This window comes from Cricetulus griseus (genome assembly GCF_003668045.3).
Source record: "Cricetulus griseus strain 17A/GY chromosome 1 unlocalized genomic scaffold, alternate assembly CriGri-PICRH-1.0 chr1_1, whole genome shotgun sequence".
NCBI classification, from domain to species: Eukaryota; Metazoa; Chordata; class Mammalia; order Rodentia; family Cricetidae; genus Cricetulus; species Cricetulus griseus.
In genome coordinates, this window is record NW_023276807.1 from 229,825,407 (window position 1) to 229,845,155 (window position 19,749).

Below are 19,749 nucleotides of genomic sequence, written 5' to 3' on the forward strand. Positions count from 1 at the left end.
TGTACTACTGCCTAGGAGCTCTCCTCCAGGAAACAATGGGTGGCCCCACAGACCACCTCGGGCATGGGGTGACCAGTGCTCTGTTGCAGCTAAGAAATGGACTGGTCTCTGGCCATTCCAGCACAGCAATATGCTGCTGGCATTCACACAAGTAAGTGCTATGTGGCGTGTGTCCCTAATCTCTATTTTAATGTCTCCAACAATCTACTAGTTAATTAGCAATTTGCTACCCACCAATATGCAAATGAGTGGCAAGCACAGGTTCTCTGCATCTGTAATTATTCTGCTGATGTACAAGCCACTTTCTTCCCTCTCTCTCTCTCTCTCTCTCTCTCTCTCTCTCTCTCTCTCTCTGTGTGTGTGTGTGTGTGTGTGTGTTCATGCATCAGGGATTTCATTATTTTTAGAAGCAAGCTCTGTGCATCTTCATGCTTTAATAAAGGAGAGTTCAGTGATTACTGTATTTTGATATATATATATATATACATATATATATATGTGTGTGAATTTCCCTCCTCAATTTAAAATTCATTTGTCAGATTTTTTTGCATAAAGAGTGGGGAGTTAGATTACTAAGGGGCTACAATCCAAATTGCAGAGAGTCAGAGCCCAAGATTGAAATTTCTGCAGCTGCCAAATCCGTATCTAGAATCAGTGTCTTGTAGTATTTGATTTTCTCCCGGCAGCTCTGGTGAGTAGTGCCACAAGCTGCCTAACCCATCTGCCTGTTGGAGCACAATGCTCTCCTGTTTGGAGGTTTAAATGTTTTACGTTTTTTTCTTTGGGGGGGGGTATTCAGGGCACTAAGAAAGGCTCTCATGTTAAATTAAGTCAATTAATAAATGGAGACACATTAAGCAATCAATTTTGTCAGCCTATCTCCCCAGCATTATGTATGGTTGGCTGTAATCACAAGATAAATGCAATGTGCTGATCTATGGTAATGTTCAATAATACATTCTCCGCCAGGCTCAATTCATCAGGGAGTTTCAGTAGGGGAGGTATTTGTTATTGGCTGTCTCTGCACCTCAAGGATAACATTTCTGTCCTTTTGATTGGCTGCCTCGCTGCTGCAAGATTCTAACCGTCTTATTTTGATGATGAATATGAAGGCGCGCTAAGCCGGGCTGGAGCAGAGTGTCTCGGGCTGTGCTCCATTCAGAGCCCAAGGTCTTACAGCTTCCTCCGCTGCCTTCCTGTGCACCAATAACCCCCCAAAAGTTGTGATGCTTTTCTTTACCCAGTGCTTTGGGGCTGTGTTGGATCTCATTCACCTCCGGTTTCAGCACTACAAGGCTAAACGGGTTTTCTCTGCTGCTGGGCAACTTGTCTGTGTGGTCAACCCCACGCACAACCTAAAGGTGAGCCACTTCCTCTTACGCTTTCTAGCCATCTCCTTGGGGGTTCTAGCCTTTTCTCAGGAGGCATGTATCAGGGAGCTCATGCAAACAGTTTGCTGGTGCTAGGATCACAACGCTCTGGAGCCGCTTGCTTGTCGCGGCGGCTCATTCTCGCTCTCTGGGTGGCGCGGTGCTTTTACAGTGACTGTGGTGTTGCCTGGACTGGCAAGCAACAGTGGAGTAGGCATGTAGTGTCTCCCCCACACTGTCCTCCGAGCCGGGAGTGGGGGCAGCAGAACGGAGGGTGATTGGAAGGGTCCGGTAGAGGCGTCCTTATTTCCCTCCCAAACACTTGTGGGCCAGTGCCCAAGAGAAAAGATCTGAAAAGTTATCCAAATTGCCATCTGTCCTGCTGTAGAGAAGTAGCTACAGAACTGGGGAGCTTAGAGACAGGACCTGGGAGTTGACAAGGGGCCGTTTCTGTAAGAGTTTGTCCTTGTCCTCAAACTGTGCAAAGTGTGTGTGTGTGTGTGTGTGTGTGTGTGTGTGTGTGTGTGTGTGTGTGTGTGTGTGTGTGTGTGTTTTGCTGGGAGGAGTTTAGCTCCTTTCCCTCCTGCCAGCTAGATGTGAGCCTTCCCGGAGGACAGCTACGGGAGGAGGGCTTCGCTTCAATTGTGTAATAATGAAACCAGCTAGGAGCTGCAGAGGCTGCCTGGAGCCTGCAGGCGGCTGGCTGCTGAGTTGCCGGTGGCTGCCTCCCTGCTTGCTTGGTTCTGTCTCCTCTGTGTTCATCCCTTCGTGCCAATGTTTTAAGCCAAGATACAGAGCTAGAAGGACCTCTGCACGTCACAGTCTAGATGGAGAAATTAATGAAGAGCCAACTGCCTAAGGCTGTGGGGAAGACTGGGAATGGGGTAAGGGGCATGCTGGGAGGATACAGCTAAACTCCTCAAAGGTGAAATGGTCAGAAAATAAAATGAAATTCAGGACTCCTTAGGGAGTTGCTTACCTGTCTTCACTGTATTGGGGGAATGGAGGGGCGGGGGAGGGGCTGTGTCTGCAGCAGAGTCTGGGACTGTCTCCAGGAGACCAAGTCTGTAACTCTGATCACTGTGGTCGGGCAGTTTTGAGTGATCTTGTGACTATGAACTCTCAGGAGCAGAAGGTCCTCAGCCCTCTTACTGCAGATCAGTGCTTACAAGTGGCCCCCACCTCCATTCCCAAAGTCTTTAGACTGACAGCTGTCTGGAGCCTCTCAGGCCATATTCCTGGGGGTGATGTGATGGAGGGGACCTGGACCATACTGAGACTGCAACTGGCTGTCTGTGGTACCCAGGCTGTGACGAATCCATGAATCTCCCTGAAGCATTCATGTGTTCTATCCCTCACTCCTGCTCAGTCATCTCTTTCCTCCTCTTAAGTGCCCCCCCCCTTTATGGCTTGGTTTTATAAATGATAATTCTCTTACAGTCATCCTTGGCAGAGCAACTATATAGTGTCCATATTAAAAATACTCTTGAATTCCTTCCATGGCCACTTTGGAGACCTTACTCCAATCCCATTATTTTGTCAACTTAAATTAGTTACTTCCCTGTGGCAAGAAATATTGTTTACCCCTGTTTTGCATTTTAATACCTTTTAAGTCATGCGACATAGCCGTTCTAAAGTTTGAATTTACATGGTTCACTGACTGCACCCAATGATGGGAAAGGGGGGTGTTTAGAGCTTGCTGGGGGGCAAGGGGAAATCACCCTTGCATGTTTTTCCATGATAATGGCTTGTTGACTGCAACAGTTTGCTGCCCCAACCCATGGGCCCAGAGTCAGGGTACAGGGCTTTGAGTCAGCTTTGGATGGCTGTGTGATTTTTTTTTTTTTTTTTGAATGACTCAACCTTTCTGAGCCTTCCCTTTCTCATCTTCAAGGCAAACATAGAAATAGCTGTCCTGGCTCCTCCATAGCTTTCTGAAATTGCCAAGAGATAGTGTGTGTACGTGGGCTGACTGGGGGGGGGGTGGGCTGGGGGAGAGATGATGAATGTGTTTGCAACAATCTCCTCTCTAAACACACACACACACACACACACACACACACACACACACACACACAATGCTCTCACACACAAAGTGCACACACACATTCTTCCATGTAATTTATTGGCTCTTCAAAGAGGGTCACTTAAAGCTTTAAGGTAACTTAAGATCATGTAAGCAGGAACAGAAAAATAGATGCCATGTGCTTTTGAGGAGTGATTTTTCATGGTTCAGTTTTTCCTATAAATGCTCGTTTGGCTTTTCATTTCCCATTAATATCCCCTCAGGGACTCTGCTCATTAGAACTCACTGCAAGTAAACACAGTGCACTGTGTGCCATAGTGCTTGGGTCCCCGCACACAGAACTAGGAGGGCCACTGTGGGCAGACGGACCCACCCAGCAGGCAAACTACTCTGTGGGGTCTCCAACCGCTTGTACCTATCCAGGGCCCAGGTGATGGAAGGTCAGCAGACCCACCTCTCAACCAAAAGCTAGCAGACAGCTGCAGGCTTTTTAAATATTTCAATTAATTAATTAGTTAGTGAATTAATTTATAAGAACAGCTATCTGCTATCTAACGGCCTGCTGGCTAGACTAAGAAGTGTATACAAACGCAAAAGAGTTCTCTTCCTAAACGTCATGTCCATAAATAGACCACATAAAATATGCCTTTGCTATAATTAGCTGTGATCTATGGGGGAGGGGCTTCCTTTCTTTTGAAGGAAAAAAAGAAACTATGGCAATATTAACCAAGAATAACTATTGATCTGTGGTACTTCCCCTGCACTTTATAAGATGGGCCAAGGCATGAAATGGTGACCAAGGCCACTGCTTTCCTTCTGCTGGGCTGCCTGGAGCTACCGAGTGAAGACTGTGTAGGAACAGTTTCAGGCTTTCTTGATAATCTAATAGCATTTAAGGACTGCAAGGAAGTGCTGAGTTATAATTCACTAGTGTATCTACTATGCTTCCACAGGTCACCTTCATTAGCAGTCTCGCTGACCCGGGGTTCCTTCAAGTTGGTGCCTTTCTTTCTAAGTGGAAGGTCTTCCAGAGCCTGCAGATACTCTGGTTAAAGTGTTATAGCCATAAGCCCACTCTAATTAAAAGGCTCCTTTAGAATGACCAGCTGACCTGGAACACTGGGTTTTAAGTACCTGCCTTGAAATGGGTGAGAGACTCACCCCCATCCACGTGTCTGCCTGTCTCTACCTGTACTTACAACACTTTGCCTAGGACAGAATTCCAAATGGTGCCCCCCCCCCCCAGTTTTCCTTTGCACCCATGAAGAGTACTCCTCCTCCCGGAGCCAGCATTCAGCTAGAGGTCTCCAGGTGCTACCCATCCCAAGGCTGCCTCTAGAGCAAATTCTTTGTATCTGCTGCCCCTTTCCAGGCTCAGTAGCTTTTCTCTCCTGGTTCTTCTCCCTTTGGCCTAGCCACCAGGGCATCCCTGCCCTCTGCCCTGTCTGTAGACACACCCTTTGCAGGGAGTCACAGCCAGTTCCTGTAGCCAGTGTTTTCCAGGGAAGGGTCTGCAGGCTTCCCAGAGCCCCTCTCATCCCAGTCCTCAGCTTTTCCCAAGTCACAGAGTTGGGACAGCTTGGTGACTTCCTTCTCTTTAACCACAGCTTTGATAAACAAATTATTAAAAAGAAAAGCTAGCAAAGTGTTTTCTGGCAAACTTCTGAAAGGCTCTGTCTGATGCTGCCACCCAGTGCCCTCCTATGGATTGGGCCCAAGAACATTAGCACCCCACCTCCCCCCCTCCATCAGCCAGGCCACTGCCATTCTTTCTTATAACTCGTTAATCTTGGATTTACAAATAGAACACACATACACACACACACACACAGGCACTCGAGTGTGTGTGTGTGCGCACACACACATACCATGAGGAGTGACAAACAAGACAATGGTAGTTTTACTTCAAGCGCCTGGAAGGTGCAAAATCTGAAACTGGGGGTGTTCCAGCAGCATCTACACGTCTTTCATTCTTGGAGCAGGTGGTGGGAATGAACGTGTGTGCTATGGTGGTGGGGAAGGGGGTGTTGCACGGAGGAAGAGGTGGGAAAAGGAGGAGGGGTAGGAAGGGAAGGAGATGAGGGGGGAGGAGGAGTTGGGGAAGAAGAGTTGATGGGGCTGGAGAAAAGGGAGAGGACAGGGGAGGTCCTCTAAGGAGAGATGAGGAAGGGGAGATGCGAGACTGGCAAAGTCAAACATGGCTTCTGCCTCTGCTGTGTGAGCTGACTTTGGAAACCCTGAACTGCCCCGGGGCTTTGCTAACTCTGCTTGACACAGCTCAGCCAGGGCTGGAATGAGACCTGAACACCGGAGACTGAGAGGCAGCCTTTGGAGTGTTCAGCGGGAATGCCCACTTTAAAGCGGTTCAAAGCTTTGCCGCAAGATTGTTGAAGAGCTGGTATGTGGGGTTACCCAGTTCTTAACCACGTCAGAGGGCCCTGTTCTCAGTCTTTTCAATTTTGCCCCCAGGTTCTCTCCCAGTTTGGAGCCACTTCACTGCTTATTAGCATCTGAGAAGCGGGGGCGGGTCGGGGGGGGTCGGGGCGGGGGCGGGGGCGGGGCGGCGGGCGGGGGCGGGGGCGGGGCGGGGGGGCGGGGGAGGAGGCCGGGAGGAGGCCGGGAGGAGGCCGGGAGGAGGCCGGGAAGGAGAGGCCGAAGGTCTACCTTCTTCCACTTTGATACCAAAGGCTCTAAAAACTCTTTTAGCCCCCTGGTTTCTGCAAATATTCTATGACACTATGGGCCCCAAACAGCCGTGCAGCTTTTCTGGTTAATGGTGATTGCAAATGAGGCCCCTGAGCCACATTACGAGAGACCCCGGGCCCCAGGCGGTGATTTGGTTAGCTGTGCGCTAGTGATTGAGTTGCAGAACAGGCTGGAGCTGGAAGCTGTGCGGAGGTGGGCTGATTACCTCTGCTCTGCATTTACCCAGCAGCCTCGACACCATTTTGTGAAATTCCCCTACCAAGGGTCTGTCTACCAACAAGGAATGTCGGGGGAAATGAGGGAACAGACAGCCTAAACTTACCCGAAACCCACAGAGAGGTCACAGATATTCGGACCGTTTCCCCCAGTTGAGACAGACTACTTTTCTGGCAGTTTGCAACAGAGGCAGGGCAGGGAGCAACTGTCTGAGACGGTGTTTCATACTTAAGAAGTCATCTTGCTCCGGGCGTGGGTTTTGCAGCTCCAGGAATGATGGAGGGCATGCCAAAGCGGAGAAGTTATAGTTTGTATGCATCCAGGGCAATGTAAGACCACAGAAGGGGGCCTGTTTCCAAGGCCGCCATGAGCCACAGATGGTAGAGCTGGGAAGGAAGTGCCGTTTTAGCCGTTTATGGGATTTGGAGCCAGAGTGGGATGGAGTCCAATCCTGCTTTCCTCGAGCATGTCTTTTCCTAGTTCTTATGGAAATGCAATGTTTATACACATTCCAGGATGTCCAGGATGAGAATTCAACTTGTTACACAATGTGCCATGAACAAATTGTGGTAAATATCATTTCCATCTCCTCCAGCATTGATTATTTTGGGGTTAGGAAACTCCGGACTTAAGTGATATCTTTGTCCTTTGTAAACTTCATTTCTTTTCATTTATAAAATGGGGTGTGGGGAACACCACCACTGCTTTGGCCCAGCACCTGGTCTGTGGTAATCAAGCCTGTTGGCATTGCTACTGAGTTCATCAGAAATGCCTTTCCCACAGATTAAGGGTGTGCTATGGTTTATACCAGGCTGGCTGGGGTGCATATTCGGAAACATTTGGCAGAATGTAAATATGATCCAGTTCTTGTGTCTAACTTGGATGGGTGAACAATATCCTCAAACTAGATGGTGGACGTGTCCCCCATAGTTTTCAGGTATTTGAATACTTGGTCCTCAGTTGCTGGCTGTATGGGGAGGATTAGGAGGTGTGGCCTTGCTGGAGGAGGTGTGTCCCTGGGGTGGGCTATGAGGTTTCTAAAGACTTAGCCATTTTGAGTGCTCTGGGTCTCCTGTTTGTGGCTCCGGGTGTGAGCTCTCAGCTTCTGCTCCCACCACCTGCCACCTGCAACTTCTGTTTCCACCACCATGGACGCTAACCCTCTGGAACAGTAAGACCCAAATAAACCCTCCCTTCTATACTGCCTTGGTCATGGTGTTCTATGACAGCAAAGAAAAGTAACCAAGACAGGAAGTTATAACAATAAAGTTAAGGCAATGGAAGACCTACCTGCTGAAGGACAAAGTTGACAGCATGATCTTCAAGGGAGGAGCGTTAGAACAATGTTCCAGTTCAAAGTCTAGGTCTAAACCATAAGGCTCAAAGGTCAAGCAGCCAGTCCAAAGTCGAAGCTGATAGAGCTTCAGCAGAGACAGGTCTCACACTCCCAGTCTACGTCCAGACTGTAGCTCTGCCTTTGCCAATACCAAGAGGGAACAGGCACTTTGGTGCAGGAAGGTACCCCACAATACGGCCCGAGAGCAGTGTTGGGCATCATCTTGGTGGGGCTTTGCTCTCAGGATGTTGCCAGCTGGACCACCATAGGACAGCAAAGAATCAACAGTTTCTTGTATCTAAAATGCTCATGCAGATATATGACTCTGGCTCATATGAGGATCCACAGGAAGTTACCAAAGCAGATGGTCAAACACTGGGAGAGATCAAGTTCTGTTACCAAAGGCTACATTTTCACTTTGGCTGTGAGCCCAGGATGGAAGCACCATCAGAGACCAGCCCTGTGTGTTTAGCAGGAACAGGTTCCTAGTGGATAATTTAGAATTGTGGGCTAACTGGGAATGTCAGTTGTACTTTCAAGATATCATACCTCTTAATAATTCTGGGCCCTTTGATGTATTATTACATCATGAGTTCATGATGAAGAATGTGCTCTGTGCCACTGGGCTGACTCCACCAGCCCATGGCATCAGAATTCCAGCAAGGAGAGAGTAGCCTAAGATGAGAGGGTTAGGCCGGGCCCCCTTGACGAAGTAGGAAAGGGTACAATGTGGGAGGAAGGGGTCATCAAAGGCCATGTTTATAGAGGACAGACAAGGTTATCTTACACAGAAGGTCCCACAGAAGCAGAGCCCAAACCAGTTCAACAGTATAGGCTTTACAACAGGCAGCCCAGCTAACCCAGCCACTTCCTAACTTTCTACCCAGACATCATGGCTCCTCAAAGTATCTCACAGGTTACAGCACAAAGATGTGCTGCAGAGTCAGAGGCTAGTAGCCGCTCAGAGGTTCAGGTTCCTTAGCCATAAATTAGGTATTCATGTGACATATCCCAGGCTGAACCAGGCCACATCTGAAACTCACACACAATAGTTTTTCACTGTCTCATCCATACTTGGGATAGTAAGTCATGGTGATAACAGTCACACTGAAGGCAGGCTGGCTATATCCAAGAACTATCTAGTGTGGGACTGAGCATCTAATTGTCACTGGGAAGAGGCATGTTATTATCACACTCTACCCTGCAGAATATCAAAACAGAAGGAGGTCAAACGAGCTGGCCCAATATAGAAGAGATCTTGGTGGGTTAGCATTCTCTTCCTTTGATTAAAATCCTGTAACTTTTGACACTTCTTGATAAGGTGTCCCTTCACACCCACTCTTCAAAAAGCACAACCCTATTAAGCTGAGGTTTCATACTAAATGTACTCTGTGTCACTGTAGAATATTGAGCTAAAAGCATGTTTTATTCATCCTCGTGTATATAAACACAAGTTTGGTGCCCCAGCCCTTGCTGGGCAATCCTGGGAGGCTTTCTCTGTATTTCTCAAGGCTGCTGGTGGAGCTGAACAGCTGCAGCTTGCATTGATTTTGTTCCCTTCTTCTGCTTGCTGGGGCAACTCCCAAGTCAACTATTGCCCCAGAGTCCTTATCTCAGGTTCTGTTGTGGGGGAAATTCAAGTGAAGACTATGTGCGTAGTTTTTAGTCTGTGGTTTTGTTTGTTTAATTACCTTACACTTACTGAACACATACTAAATGCCAAGCGCATAGTTTCCTTGAATTGCTTTGAAAAGAAAAGAAGGGTTGGGGCTTTATAACCCTCTAAAGATATCAACCAAAGGAGTTGTAACTATTTTGTTGAAAGCCTTTTTAAGAAAGCTTAGAAACTGGTATCAAATTCTTGTCTTCCCACCAAACAGAAGGAACAGGTAGATGTATGTGTAAAATTACAGGAACATAGATTCACAATGATGATTATAGATGATGCAGGTCTGCATTTCCTGAACTCAGTTAAAGAGGGAAAATCTTTGATACATGAAAGGGAATGTTAAAATTAGCATGTATGTCTAAGTTACCTGTATTCCAGCCCTTCTCCCCATCAGGCCACACCACAAGCTGTTTCTAAAACAAAAGAGTATTGAAGTTGAAAGGAAAACCGAATCATCTCTATTGTGCCCAGCCACTTGGCACCTCTCACTGATACACAGATCTGGTTAGCCAATGGGAAAGGGGTTGTCCAGAAATAGCATCTCTCATAGGGTGAGTCATATCGAGGACTTCATTGAAAAACAGCGAGGGTCCCAGATGTCCTCTGCTTCCCCTGACAACAGCTCCTTTTGCCAGACTGCTAGATGAGGCCCTCACTCTGGCAGATGCAGTTCTGCAGAATGCTGTAATCATTCTGACTCACGCAAATTGCAGGGCCTTTCAGAAAACTCACATGGTATTGATTTTTGAGAGACACCGTGGAAATTTTGTAGAGAAATGATAGTTAGGAATGAACATGCGCAAGTGGGAAGAAGGAGAAGCCAATGATTGGGCTTTTGGCTTGAGTGCGATTTAAGTCCCCCTTGACAAGACAATTTAAAAATAATCACATGTTATGAACATAACTATGGCTAGAAGCAACATTCAGTGCACCTCTTCCAAAAGACCACTTAGAGAAAAATACATATTTTCTCCAATACCAGTTAATTGCTAGGCATGATGGCTCATTCTGTAATCCTAACATTTAGGAAGTTTGAGACAGGAGAATTACTACGAGTTTGAAGACAAAGTGGACTACATAGTAAGTTTTCAGGCCAGCCCGACTGTGGTAGTTTGAAAATAATTGGTCCCCATAATTTATATGGATGGCACTATTAGGAGGTGTGGCTTTGTTAGAGTGGGTATGGCCTTGTTGGAGGAACTGTGTCACTGTGGGGGCAGACTTTGAGGTTTCCTATGTTCAGTATACTGCCCAGTTTCTCAGTCAACTTCCTATGGCCTGCAAGCCAAGATGTAGCCAGCACCAGGTCTGCCTGCATGCTTCCATGCTCCCTGCCATGATGACAATGGACTGTAAGCAAACCCCCTCAATTAAATCTTTTCCTTATAAGAGTTGCCATGCTCATGGTGTCTCTTCACAGCAGTAAAAACCCTAACTAAGAAGCTGGCCTACAGAGCAAGATACTAGCTCAAAAGACAAATAAAAACATAAAAGCAAAACAATCAAATAGGGAATTTGCATATGACATCTTAAAGAGTTATATTAGAGTCCTACTATGTTTAAAATTAGCAAAAGTGTTCTTGGCATTAGTGATTGCAACATTACTGTCAAATAATATATATTTGTATAAATGTTAGTTGTTTCAGTTTTTAAATACCAATTCATTAAGAAAGGTCAAAAGCATCAATGTTATTCTTTTATCATTGGGAAATGGTTTTAACTTCATTCATGTCGCTGTGATAAACACCTTGACAAAGAGCAACTTAAGGTTGAAAGAGTTTGTTTGGCTTATGATTCCAGGCTATAGTCCATCATTGTGGGGAAGTTAAGACAGGAACTTGAAGCAGCTTGTCACATCTCATCTAAGAATAGTATATAATCCTCCTGGTTACTCAATTGTTTGCTTGTACTGAGCACAATTTCTCCATTTTTATGCATCATCTTAAATACTGTTGTCAAATTAATATCTGAACATATCTCACCATACAGAGTGAAAATGGGGAGCACTTTGGGTTTGGGGATAGCTATGATGAAAAAAGGCCTTTGTTTTTTCTGTGATAGTGAGCTTTAATTGACAATATGACACAACCTAGAATGATCTGAGATGAGTCTCCACTAGGAAATGTCTACATTTGGTTGGCATACCTATGGGGGACTGTTTTAAATTCATTGGTGTTGGTAGATCAAGTCTGTTGTGGCCAATTCCATTCCCTAGACAGGGGTTCTTGAACTACATAAAAATGGAGAAATTGCACTCAGTATAAGTAAACCATTTCTGAATTCCTCACAGAAATATACAAAGAAGCAAATATTACTTATAATGCTAATGTGGAAATAACATACATTAATAATCTGATTGTTAATATCACAATCATGCAGCCTTTAGAAGCATCTACTTGTAGTTTGAATGAGAATGACTCCCATAGGCTTATGTGTTTGTGTACTTAGTCCCCAGTTGGTGGTACTATTTGGGAAAAATTAGGAAGTATGGTCTTGAAGGAGGTGTGTCACTGGAGGGTGAGCTTTGAGATTCCAAAAAGTCCATGCCATCTCAGTCTCTCTCTCTCTCTCTCTCTCTCTCTCTCTCTCTCTCTCTCTCTCTCTCTCTCTCTGCCTCATGTTTACAAATTAGAATGTAAGCTCTCTCCTATTGCTCCAGAGGCATGCCTGCCTACTGCTATGCTTGCTGCCATAATGGTCATGGACTCACCCTCTGAAACTGTAGACCCACAATAAACTGTTTCTTTCTTCTATAAACCATGGTATCTTTTCTATTGCTATATAGAAAAGTAACTAAGACACCATTACATACTCATGAGTGACTGAAAAAGAAATGCATGACATGCATAATTATAAAAGAAGTTTTGACATTGTAGACTCCTGAATGAATTCAGGACCCAGAAGCAGTGCTGTTCTTGATGGTGTAACCGTCACTTATGCATTGTTTCAAAATGCTGGCTACTCCTCCTGCTACCAACATTTGAGGCACTGCATGGGAGGTGGGGCCACATTACTGCGTTTGGCTTCCTGGATGATCCTTAGGGATGTGGTAGACATACTGTTTTACAGGAAGCTCTGCAATAGCGTCTTCCAAAGAAAGTAACACTGGAGAATGACAGAAGAGAGTAGAGCACACCACTGGCTGTCTTGGCTCATCCCTTCCTTTGGAAGTCTACTTAAGGATGCTTCTTTGCCTGGCTCCCAGCCTGTCACATAACAGAGGTCTTTGTATTGAGAGGGGAGGGAGATAGGGAATACCTTTCCATTCTGCCTAGGTAATGAGAGGGTATGCGGTAGAAAATAAATGCTTACTGTTGGCAGTGTTTACACAGCCATGTCAAGATGGCTCTAGTCAAACAGAAATAATGACTTTCTCACCCAAACTTTTTTAAAAAAATGGCAAAAATCAATGAATTTTACCTTTCAGACACAGAAAATAACTTATGGTGATTACTAATATGTTTGAAAATCTCTATCGCATAGACCTATCATGAAGTGTGTTTATTTGCATAATTATAAGCAATATTTGCTTCTCTGTATTTCTATGAGGGAACTCTCTTGTAAGGGTGTTCCTTATATATCTATAGAAAAGTTCCCTTTATGGTTCCCAGTTTATAATTAGTTGAATGGAAGACACAATGGAGGTTTCGTGTACATGCATGTAAAACACACATGTCAGAGGACCCAGTAGAGAACTGCCACCAGCCACAGCCTTCTTTGCTTTTTTTTATAACAGAAATCTCTCATTAATGTGAATAATGAGTAATAAGGTTTTCTAAAAGGAATCCATAAAGCTTTTTATTTGAAGTCCAAAAGCTGTGAAGCTGTTAATGTATAGGCTGCTTAGCATGAGTTGACTTTGGAAAGCAGACGACACCAAGGGAAGGACTGTCACATGAATGAACATCTTAGGAGAGGAATGCAATTTGACCCACACTATTGTTTCAAAACTGCCATCTGTCCATCTGTTTCATGCAGGTATTAGGATGGTCATATAGAGGTGAGTGTGTAGCCTTCTAGATTCTGACTCATTGGTTAAAGTGCACGTTTATCAGGCTAGTGAGGTGGTTCAGCAGGTAAAGGCATTTGCTACACAAGATTGACGACCTGAGTTCAATCCTGAGAACCCTCAAAAAGCCAAATGCAGTGGTGACCATCTGTAGACCCAGCACTCCTGTGGCCATATGGGAGGCAGAGACAGAATAACCCAGAAGCTCGCCTGCCAACTAGTCTGTAAAGCACAGAAAGGTAGATACAAGGAGAGTGACCCTTGAAGAGTTAGCATGTGATCCATCCACATTTGGGCTGTGGCATGCACATGCCCACACACACACCGCCACCACCACCACCACCAACAACAACAACAACAGCAACAACAACAATAATAACAATAATAATAATACATTCTAAAATGCTTCTCAAGGTAAAAAAACTTATTAACTGTCATTCAGGTCACTCTTCATAGTGTTTGGTGTATAATGTGGTGTTATGCATTTGGTTTAGTGTTTATTGATGTATTTAGTTATCTTATTAAAGTATTTCAGGTACATCTGTTGCAATTGTCTAAAGCACTGTGTCTAAGGATGAAATGCTCTTAGGTGAAAGGATCTGTGGAATAATTCAAATTTGTTATAAAATAGTTTCATATAGAAAAAGATCATTCCTATAATAAAGCCTCAACTCTATGCCTCATGTCTTAAGTAAGGATTCTATTGCCATGATAAAACACCATGACCAAAAGCAACTTGGGGAGAAAAAGTTTTATTTCATCTTGCAGCTTGTAGTTGAATGGCCTGTGTATGTACCCTGGCTCTTTAAAAGAAAGGCTCCACCCACTTCCCTTCTCTTTCCCTCTCTCTTTCCTGCTGTTTGCCTGGGACAGATAGGACTTTTCCTGTCCCATCCCCCCCTTCTCTTCTGTCCTCTGTCCCCCTCTGTGTCTGTGTCTCTTTACCTCTTTTCTCTTTCCTTCCCTTATTTTCATATCCCCCCCCCAAAAAAAACTTCCAATACAAGTCACGTCTACAGGTCTCTGTTTCCCATCCACCCACATCCATCACCCTCTGCTCCCGGGGACCAGGGACCTGCCCCACTGTGGTCCTAACCCATCACGCTTTATTCCTAATACAGCAACCTGGAGGCAGAAAGTGATGCAGAGGCCAAGGAGAAACACTGCTCACTGACTTTCTCACCCTGGTTTCTTATACCACCCAGGACCCAAGGGTGGCACCACAAACATGGACTGGGCCCTCCTACCTCAATCATTAATGAAGAAAATGCTCCACAGACCAATCTAATAAGGGTATTTTCTCAATTAAGTGTGCCTCTTCATAACTCTAGTTCGTGCTGACATAAAACCAAAAAAAAAAAAAACTAGACATCACACCCTATCTATAGAGGAAGAGTCAGAGGCATGGCAACTTGTCAAAGTGGAAGGATATGGTTCATACTATTTTTTTTTGCTTGTTTTTTGTTTGTTTGAGAGGATTTTTTTTCAAGACAGGGTTTCTCTGTGTAACAACCCTACCTGTCCTAGAACTAGCTCTGTAGACCAGTCTGGCCTCAAACACAGAGATTCACCTGCCTCTGCCTCCCGAATGCTGAGATTAAAGTCATGGATTATCACCACCTTGATGGCTCATACTTTTAATCTTGTTTTAAGGTGTCTTTCTCTTCTCTGCATTTAGAATAGGTTGTCTGGAAGCTTCTACAAAGAATACAGCTCCCTCAATTCAAGCTGTATAAAAATGCCAAGTTCCCTAAAATGCTTGAGAGAAACTGTTACCACACCTTCACTAAAATACCCAACTAAGAACTGTCTCATAGAAAAGGAAAAGGAGTTTGTTTATCAGACTTGTTTTTAAATGATTTACCTGTCTGACAGACAAAACATTTGTAACATGGACCGACCCCAGACTGAGACTGATGTGGCTGTCTGCTCAATATCCAACTGGCCTTGCCTTGACAGTGGGAGCCACCTCAGAAGGGGATTGCAAATTTTCTCTAGGTTGATTTTCCTCTATGGTGTTTGTAGTGTGTGTGTGTGTGTGTGTGTGTGTGTGTGTGTGTGTGTGTGTGTGTGTAAAGAGAGAGAGACAGAGAGAGAAGAAAAGCCTTTATACAAAAGGAAAAGGGCCCTTTGAGAGACCTGGCTCTCATGTAGCACCTGTTCCCTGAGAACAACAAGCCTTTGAAACATCTTTCTCATTAGTGTTAGCACCACAAGTTATCTATTTCCCTAAAATCAAAGAGGAAGGAAGTTCTAATGACTACCTACCTCCTACCTAATTCAGCACAGCTTCCTCCTAGGCCACAGGCAAACCCCCTCCCCTAAGGTCTTGTACTTCTTTGGTTTTTCCTTTACAAGGCATTTGTGGGGAGGGCTGGATAGAAAGGGAACCAATGTGAAGGGAGCCTGGGGGAGACACACAGAATGAGCCTGGAGGCTACTGTCCTCAAGGACCCTGACCCCAGAGAAGGGCAAGCTTCAGGCAGCAACATTGGGGAAATCACCCCAGGAAGGCAGAGCGTGGTAGAAATTTTCAACAGTTGCAGAAGGCACACAGCATACACTGAAGTCCTCAATGCTGGGCCAGATACTTGCACTCCCCAGGCTGCCTGCTTGTCACAGCACCCCTCAAGGTGGAAATGTGGAGGCAAACAGGTTGGCACTGGCCTGGTAAACACCAGACTGCCCTCCCCTGCCCCACACCATGCCCAGGTCTCCTCATAACCAGGAGGGCTGATGAGCATGCCAAAGGGTTGCCTCATTGAAGCCAAAGTGATCCACCTGCTTCTGACAATTAAATAAATGTTGCTTGGACCCTGCTCAGCTTTCTCACTGACACACAAGCCAGCAGCATGCTGCTTTCCAATAATCCAGGAGAAATGCGGAACAGACAGGTTGGTGCTCAGGTCTTACCCCCAGTTCATGAGAATACCTAGCAAACGGGGGTCTGCTTAGAGCACAGGCGTGCAGCCTCACTGGCCCTCCTCCTTGCTTCCCAGAGGGGTCTGAGCAATCAACCTTGATGTCTCCATCTGTCAAATGACAGGGATGGCCCCTTGCTCTTTGCCTCCCTCCAAGGTAACCTTCATGTACAGAGCTAGGGATTTGCAGTTGGAATGACTTTAGATACTGCTTCTGCTTAAATGAAATTTGAAAGCTAGATGTGGTGGTACACACCTTTAATCCCACGCATGAGGTAGAGATGGGAAGATCAGAAACTCAATGCCAGTCTTGGTTACATAGGGAGTTGGCAACCAGCCTGAGGGCCACAGGAGAGCCTGTCTCAAAAACCCAAACCCCAAGTTTGAAGTTTGAGGTAATATACACCAAATGGTAGAGTGGTAGGAGAAATGAAATGAGGGATAAATGGAAAGGACATGGTTATATGGCTTGACCCATTTTATTGGAGGTGGCAGGGATTTAGTAGGAAAATAAAAATCTGCATATATATTGGAAAGATCAAATACTTCAATGGTTAGCCTGAATTATCAACTGGACACAACATAGAATACCTGGGAAGAGAGTCTCAGTGAGGAATTGTCTACATTGATTTGGCCTATGGGCATGCTGTGGGCATTGTCTGAATTATAATAACCGATGTGAGAAGACCCAGCCCAGGATAGGTGGCACCATTCCCTAGGCAGGGTGTCCTAGAGTAGGGTGTATAAGAGTAGCTGAGCACAAGCGAGCAAGTCAGCAGCATGCCCAGGGGGATCTAGAACATGTTCTTCCCCGTTGCCACTAAACTATCACAGACTCAAGATGGCAGATGAGGCACCTCACACCCTGAGGTCTTGCAGGCACATCCAAATAGACAGGGTAGACATTGGCACACATCCCAAGCAACTGGGGACATCCAGTGGCAAAAAGCAGAGCCATAGCCAAAGATTAGCCACCAACCCTGGACTTTCTAAGACCCAGTCCATGCCTCCTCTTCTTCAGCAAAGGCTCTCCTGGGTCTCCCTTCCCCAGGGAGAATCATGCTGCTTTATCTCAAGTCCCTGGAGAGCTTCCAAGCACAGGCTTCACTCTGCTTTCATTCCCACGGCTGCATCTTTACCGGATGATGAAGTCCCAAGGGCCATATCCCAGGGTTATAGTGTAAATAAAATGACTAGTGCAAACAGAGGTCTAATTCATAAACAAGCTAAGGACTGCAAGAAGAAGGCACAGCTGGCAGACATGAGCAGATTATGGAGGGGTTAGGGATGTGGCAAGCCTGGTAGGTAGAGTGCTGGCCTAGTAAGTGCAAATTCCTGGGTTCAGTTCCTGGTACCACATAAAGCAAGGTATAGCCTTATATAGACCTGTACTCCTGGTACTTTGGAGGTGGAGGCAGGGATCCCAAGCTCAAGACCATCCTCAGCTGACCCATCCTCCACCATAGCCCCCCTCCCCCCAAAAAAAGAAAAGATAGAAAGGGTAAAAAAATATTCACATTATGTGGGCAATTGAGACAGCCGCTCAAGATGAGATTGTCTCCTGGAGCACACTATGGAATGGAAACATGGTGTTAGGAAGTAGTGAGGTTCAAGGCCAGGGGCAAATGAGCGGTGAGGCCACTTTTCAGTCGTTGATACTGGGCCTTCACAGTTGCACAGCACAGAGACTAGAAACCAGCAATGATGAACACATGCAAAGTGCGGAGCACAGCAGGTTTGCTTACAAAAGCCTGGAATAATTGCTTCAGCCTCACTGCTAAGAAAATAAGCTGTTGAGTCCAGGATAATTCTAGTAAGAAATTGGCATTCAGGGATTAATTGTTTAGGCTGTAATGACTGCTGCAGCCCAAACTAATGAGAAGAGAAAGAGGTTTCCAATTTGAATATGAGGAGGGAAATGGGCTTTGCCAGGCTGAATGGGACAGAGTTTTGTGGCGGAGGAGTGGTTGACCTCAGCATTGATTGGTCAAAAAAAAAAAAAAAATAAGAAAGCGTTTTTCTTTTTGGGGGGTGGTGGTGGTGGTGCCTATTTTGGTTTTTGTTTCTGATTTTTGAAAGAACAGCCTGAGAAGACTAGTGAACAGCTCATGCTGCCTCAGGAAAACTCTTGATTGATTGTTGAAAGCCTGGCTGACTCCTTACAGGAAGCCCTGGGCAGCTTCGGGCCAACAAGGCCAAAATGAGTCATCTGCTTGCTGGGAGAGAAGCCCACTCAGGGCCTGGGGTCAGATCCTCCCAGCTCTCCTAAGCACTGACCTTCGCAGTCACCTCCCCATCCAGCAAAATCCAGCCGGATGACAGCACTCACCTTGCCAACAGCGGTGGTGGGCTGTGGGTAGGAACTGAGAACATGCCTGGCGCATCGCTCAGCAATCTTCAGATCACTAGCAGTGGGGGGAGGGTGATATAAATACATCACCCCTTTCTGGTCCTCTTATGTGTTTGCCCTGCTTTGCTCCAAACAAGACTCCAACCAACCTGCATGTGTTGTTGTAGCTTCTTCCAGAACTCTGAGCACCACCATGCAGAATGATTAGAGTAGCGAACAAAGATTCAAAATCAAAGAGACCTGCAGTGGGGGACTGGGGAGGTGCCTCGGTGGGTAAGGTGCTCACTGGGCTTGCATGAGGACCTGAGGACAGCAACGAGAGAATCCCAGGGCAGGGGTAGCAGGTACAGAACTTGCTGGCCAGTTAGCTTAGCAAAGTACTGAGCACAGTTTAGTCAAGAGACCATCTCAAAAAATAAGGTGAAGAGACTTGGCATCAGCACACACACACACACACACACACACACACACACACACACACACACACGCACGCACGCACGCACGCACGCGCGCGCGCACGCGCGCACGCGCGCACGCGCGCACAGACTCATGCACACAGACAGGGGCAGACCTGGGATAGTTTGCTAGGTCCAGCAGGACAATATACTAAGAGCCTGGAAGGGACTTGGCCTGCTGTAAGGGAGCCTAGGAGGGTGGAGATTAGGTTCTGTCTTGCCAGGCTTCAGAGACCTAAAAGCACCGCAGATGACAAACGATGGAGGAGAGATGGAGAGAAAACGATGGAGCAGCTTATTTGTTCTACAGTTCCTTGTTGCCTTGAACATATTTTTATTTATTCTGTTATGAGGAGTAGAGCTATAATGAGGAGGCTGAGTCCTTGGAAGATGGTCCCTGTAACTGTCATCTAATGAGAGAAATCCCAAGTTCTTCACCAGTCTTCCAGTTCTACAGCACTTTGGATAAGCAATATCCTTGAAAGATCAATGTTTGAATGCTTGGTCACCAGGGTAACAAAGTTCAAATGTGGAGTCATTGAACAGGACTCTGGCTTTGTCACAGAATTAATCTCCTGGAAAATGGGGCCCAGTTGAGAAAGTAGGTCACTGGGGGGCATGATCTTGAGGAATCTCTTTTGTCCTTGGTCTTTCCCCCTCCATCACCTCTCCCTTTTTCTTGCCTACCATG

At 45.9% G+C, this 19,749-nt stretch overlaps 1 protein-coding gene across 1 annotated transcript in view; it reads left to right on the forward strand.

The window, feature by feature from the left end:
* The first annotated feature begins 1,182 nt into the window (after positions 1 to 1,182).
* Siah3 (siah E3 ubiquitin protein ligase family member 3) overlaps positions 1,183 to 19,749 on the forward strand; it is a 71,696-nt gene continuing 53,129 nt past the window's right edge. Inside the window, exon 1 of the mRNA XM_035452386.1 lies at positions 1,183 to 1,361. Within this exon, the coding sequence (XP_035308277.1) occupies positions 1,227 to 1,361 (135 nt within the window). The 5' untranslated portion in view covers positions 1,183 to 1,226. The remainder of the gene's footprint in view (positions 1,362 to 19,749) is intronic.